The sequence below is a fragment of the Schistosoma mansoni genome, chromosome 7, assembly GCF_000237925.1.
Source record: "Schistosoma mansoni strain Puerto Rico chromosome 7, complete genome".
Lineage (NCBI taxonomy): Eukaryota > Metazoa > Platyhelminthes > Trematoda > Strigeidida > Schistosomatidae > Schistosoma > Schistosoma mansoni.
Genome location: NC_031501.1, coordinates 633,176 through 639,175, shown reverse-complemented (window position 1 = coordinate 639,175; position 6,000 = coordinate 633,176). Strand labels below are relative to the sequence as shown.

Genomic DNA, 6,000 nt, shown 5'->3' with positions numbered 1-6,000 from the left:
CCTATTGTGGGACTCCTCAGTGGAAGTGCTCATCCACGGTACTGCCTCGCGAGATTCGAACCCTGAACCTACCAGTCTCGCGCCAGAGCGCACTGCTGAGGAGTCCCATAATAGGACGAAACGGCCGTTCAATGCTTCCAGGTTTTCAATGGTGGTCTAGCTTCAATTGACTCATGATTTCAGCTATGGAAATACTCAAATCCCCACAAAACCCCTTCTGATCTATATATGTATATCTATCTATTCAAATGGATACAGTTGTACATTACTTACCATTCCCTGGTAACATCTATTTTCCCATTATTTAATTACGTAATATCTTATTCCTTTTTTTGTTATATATCTTCATAATAACTAAAATCTTTTCATTCATTTCTGTATATACCTTTTTTAAGGTTTATTTATTCTAGTCTAAGATTGTATCCAAGTCTCAAGATTGTTATTACGTAACTTTGTATGTTTTAAACATTTTTTCTTCCTAGAATGTTCGCAGTTACTCAACACACACACACAAACACTTACTTAACACTTCTTGTTAAAGTGTTCCATTAATTTGTTAATTTTCATCGATATAATATAAAGGATGTATATTACGTACTTACTTACTTACTTACTTGGTTACGCTTGCTGCCCCTCGTGGAGGAGCATAGGACGTTCACCAGCATTCTCCATCCAACTCTGTCCTGAGTAATCCTTTCTAGTTCTTTCCAGTTGTTATTCATCCCTTTCATATCTACTTTCAATTCACGACATAGTGTGTTCGGCTTCCCTCTTTCCTGTTCGCCTTCAAGATTACAAATAAGTGCTTGCCTCGTGTCGCGATTCGGTGATTTCCGTAATGTATGTTCCATTCATTTCCAACGTCTTTTTCTAATTTCCCTTCAACTGGAAGCTGGTTTGTTCTTTCCCACGGTAACCTGTTGCTTATGGTATCCGACTAATGGATACTGAATATCTTGTGTAAATGATTATTGAAACCGGTATAATGTATCAAATATGTATACAGTATATCCTTCTCACAGTGTGAAACAACACTTTAAGTCAATGAAAACTTAGTAATCCAGTATATAACGCCTTAGGCAATTGTAGTAATGAGTATAATGAGTACAAATACCAGAATGAGCACTAGAATACAGGTAAATCCAGTTGAAGAATCTTAAATGAAACCCAACACATTTCCAGTATTCCACGATTATTCATGATCCGTCTATTTTACATAGTCAATTTAGATTCACTGAATGAGTATGATATATTAGTGATCTTCTATATCAATCTATTATATAGTACTAAATGAGGATTGCAAGCAAAGATGGATAGAGTCTAGTAGTGGAATCCAGGACGCGCGCCACTTCGTCCTATTTGGGACTCGTCAGCTGGATGTACCTGCATCTCAGAGTTAGTTGATGTTCACTCTGGCACTCCAACCCAGTAAATTTCGCTTCAAACGCCATCACGTTCTCCACTCGGCCACTGAGTCCTGACAGCCACTTGCTTGTGCAATGGGGTGAAGTTTCAATTCATTTAGTATTGTTTGTTTGAATCTTCCCATCGATATGTTAGGACTGCAACTGGTCAGTCTCTAATTGGCATATGTGCATACTGTGAGTATTACCTCGATATAGCCTTAATCTAAATAAGGATTGTTTGACTTCCCTGTTTCTTATCGAATCAACATGTTTCTAATAACAATGTCTCTTTGATTCACCAGAGATTGTTTTCTCATTTGTAAACATATATGTATAGTTGAATTCATGAGTCAATTTAGGCTAAATCCCTTCTGGGAAAACCTGAAAGCACTAGACTTCCGTTTCGTCCTAGTATGGGATTCCACAAACCTTCATTCCAACAATATATGTATACATAATTGTAGTATTAGCCGTTAAAATATTAATATCAGAAGGGGTTTGTGGATATTATTAGTAATTTTAATACTTGAGATCATGAATGAATTGAATCTAGACCAACATGGATGCTGACTCAGTGGTCTAGAGGTGAAGCGCTTGCACGCAAAATTGATAGGTCTTGAGTTTGAATCGCGTTAGTCGGGATCGTGGATGCGCACTGCTAAGAAATCCCACAATAGGATGAAACGGCCATCCAGTACTTCCACGTCCAAAATATTATTTTCTGTCAATATTTTTATGTATAATCATATATACTACTTAATTTATCCTTTCAATAGACAATAGTTATATGAATATTTTTTAGAAATAGCTTGGATAGTGTACTTATTCTTGTTTTCTCAACTGATTGTTTTCATTTAACCGAATTTAGGTCATGTTAATTATCATAATGAATATCTACAAAACTGTAAGATAAAATTACTTACTAGGATTGTGGATGCGCACTCATGAGGAGTCCCATACACAGACGAAACGGCCGTCTAGTGCTTCCAGGTTTTCCTTGGTGGTCTAGCTCCAATTGACTCATGATTTCAACTATGAAAATATTAAATCTCCACAAAACTCCTTCTAATTATATATATACCAATGATATGTTTACCCATTTATACACTTTCCGAATTGCAGTTTCTTAATCCATTATCAGTCTTCCCACTTGCAAAGCTGGTTGAGCAAGCTTACGGGGAACATATATATCTGAATAGCTTGGTTTTCATTTCTGTTCCAATTTATGTATTGAATATTCTTTCTTAATCATTTACATCATATTAGTGTTCACTGGCAATGGTAGATAATCACGGATTAAAGCTCATCTGTAACCATTCAAGATTGTGGTCAACATTATAACTTACTTACTTACTTACGCCTGGTACTCCCAATGGAGCATAGGCCGCCGACCAGCATTCTCCAACCCACTCTGTCTTGGACCTTCCTCTCTAGTTCTATCCAACTTTTGCTCATTCTTCTTATGTCTATCTCCATTTCTCGGCGTCGCGTGTTATTTGGTCTTCCTCTTTTCCTTTGGCCTTCAGGATTCCATGTGAGAGCTTGTCTTGTGATGCAATTGGGTGATTTCCTCAAAGTGTGCCGGAAAAAATTATTCAACCGCTAACCAGGTCAACATTACAAGCTGTTAGTCAAATGTAAGGAAATTTGAATACTTCAATTCAATTTGATTTTGTGCTGATGATGTTGTTCGGAAGGGAAATGAAACCTTTACGATCAAATCATCCAGTTCAGAAAACAAAATTCCATTAAACGTTATTACTGATACTGTAGTGAAGGAGAACATCAGTGTAGGACAACCTAATGTATTTTAATACATTACAGAATATCGTGGTAAGATCTGAGATCCATGCAGTATATACTTCATTTAAAAAATATCCGTCAAGGGTCTATGACTTTGTTGTTCTTCCGTTCTTACACCAGTCATTCTGTGTTCTTGTTCTGTTCTCTTCGAATTTCTAAAACTTCTGTCAAAAATTTCACTTTCGATTAGTGATATATACTACTTATATATACCGATATCAGTAGCACAAACTACAATACAAGTAATTCATTATACTGTCAGTAGTACAAATAATTTTTGAAGTGGTTCATGGTGGATCCGATAAACTATATGTTGAAAGGTTTGTAATTTTCAGACTACGTTTGATCAATATCTGTAAGCATAAAGATGTTCCATGAGTTAATGTTTCTACATTGATAACGGTTACAAAGTTGAACAGATTTCTAGCAGTCTGATAGTGAACACTAACAATTAAATGTAGTTATAATCATTTGATGAACCTGAAATAAGTTGAGACACTGTCTACATTCTACGGTTAGTCACAAATGAAAAGCTATTGAAGTTGTTTAAATTAATTTGTTCCATACAACTTGTCTGATAAGCAAAGATGGATAGTGGCTAGCAGTGAAATTCAGGACACGCGTTCCATCTTATTTAGGATTCGTCAAATAGGTATATCTGTATCACAGAGTTGATGTTCACTGTGGGACTCGAACCCAGTATTGTTTATGCCATCTCGAACAAGCAAGTGGCTATCAGGACTCAGTAGCTAAGTCCTAGAGTGAACATCAACTCTGAGATGCAGGTACATCCATTTCATGAATCCCAAATAGGTCGAAACACGTCCTGGATCCCACTGCTAGCCATTATTCATCTTTGCTTATAATACTTGTGACTAAAAGCAATACCAAGGCAATGCACACAGTATGCACATATGCCAATAAGAGACTGATCAATTTCTGTCTTAAACATCAATAGGAAGATTCAATTAAACACTACCAAGTGAATATAATCTTCACCATATCATACAAGAAAGTGGTTATCAGGACTCAGTAGTTAAGTGGATAATGTGATAGCGTTTGAAGCGAACGTTACTGGGTCCAAGTCCCAAAGTGAACATCAACTCTGAGATGCAGGTACATCCAGCTGACTTGTCACAAATGGGACGAAACGCTCATCCTGCATTTCATTGCTTATAAAAAATGAACTCGTCAAGTAAACCAATCTTATGTCGGCTTGAGTTATTTGAGTTCAGGTTTGTGTAGATATATATGTAGGTAGGTAGATATATAGATACATGGGTAGGTAGGTAGGTAGATTCATAGATAGATAGATAGATAGATGGATAGATAGATAGATGGCTAGATAGGTAGGTAGATAGATGGATAAATAGATAGATATACAAGCTAATTAGATTGGTTCATTTTGTTTTAACGAATCAAAGTTTGAGTAATGAAAGGGAACAAGAACACTTTCCTTATGTTGACTATGATCTTCGAAATTGTAATTTTTACAATATCCATTGTAATCTCATTATTATTATATGGACGAAATAGATTGTTATAAGAGAAGTAAGCGGAATTTATATTGATGTTATTATATTATTTCATGGTTCAAATCACTAATTGAGTTTAGTTAGTTAACCATTACAAAACTAGGAAGCGTTGGATAGCTATCTTTTAGTACAGAAATATGAGACCATGATCATACATTTGGAAATCGAACCCAGGACCTTTGATCTCACTTGCGAATCATTAACCTCTAAGATCACTGACGTGGGATTCAATGGTGTGAGTGTTCAATTTTAATCAATTCACGATGCTGAACAATCCTTATCCATTTACGATGATGAATAATTGTCTCACGCAGAACATACATTGAACTCTACTAGTCACGGCTTTATACTTGAACTCCAGAGAATAGTCACCAATGAGCTCATGATAGATGTCTGTTTAATGAATGAAGGAATAATAATTAGAATATATCAATGCAAATATTCGTGAAGGTTACTGGATGTAATTTATATCTAACTTTGATCAGTTCATAATATCAATAACATTTGAGAATCTCCACCAATCTATACATTGACAATCAGTGAGTAATATTTCTTCAATTTTTGATTAAGTACACGTCTTACACAGTTATGCCTATTTTGGATAAATAGAAAAATGTTGAAAGGGGGTTTTGTGGAGATTTTTGATAATTTTATATGGTCGAAATCATAAGTCAATTGAAGCTAGACCACTATAGAAAACCTGGAAGCACTGAACAGCCATTTCGTCCCATTGTGGGACGCTTCAGCAGTGCGCATCCACGGTCTCGCCTCACGAGACTCCAACTAAGGACCTATCAGTCTCGTGCGCAAGCGCTTAACCTCTAGACCACTGAGCTGGCATCAAACGGTGTTGATGTCTAACTTCAACCAATCCACGAAATTGAGCAACCAATCACCAGTTGTCTTCAGTGAGTTGATATCTCCCAACAGACCTGGTTGAACTTCACTGGTGGCTAAGCGCTCGCGCGCGAGACTGATAGGTCCTGAGTCAAAAGCTCGCGAGGCAGGGTTGTGGATGTGTACTCCTGAGGAATCCCACAATAGGACGAAACGGCCGTCCAGTGCTTTCAGGTTTTCCATGGTGGTCTAGCATCAATTGACTCATGATTTGAACTATATATGAAAAATTCTAATTTACTCAAATTGAAGCTACATTTTACTATCGTGTGATATCTTATCATTATACCTAACCAACTTTGTTCGGGATAGGTGTGAAAAGGTGTTTGCATTTGTAGCCAATAAGTTGAAAGCAATTT

At 36.6% G+C, this 6,000-nt stretch overlaps 1 protein-coding gene across 1 annotated transcript in view; it reads left to right on the top strand.

Moving 5' to 3' along the window:
- Positions 1 to 4,391: 4,391 nt before the first annotated feature.
- The window catches only part of Smp_175630 (putative collagen alpha chain), a gene marked incomplete at both ends in the record, with an annotated part of 34,146 nt that continues 32,537 nt past the window's right edge, over positions 4,392 to 6,000 (top strand). The window contains one exon of the mRNA XM_018798563.1: positions 4,392 to 4,444. Within this exon, the coding sequence (XP_018653493.1) occupies positions 4,392 to 4,444 (53 nt within the window). The remainder of the gene's footprint in view (positions 4,445 to 6,000) is intronic.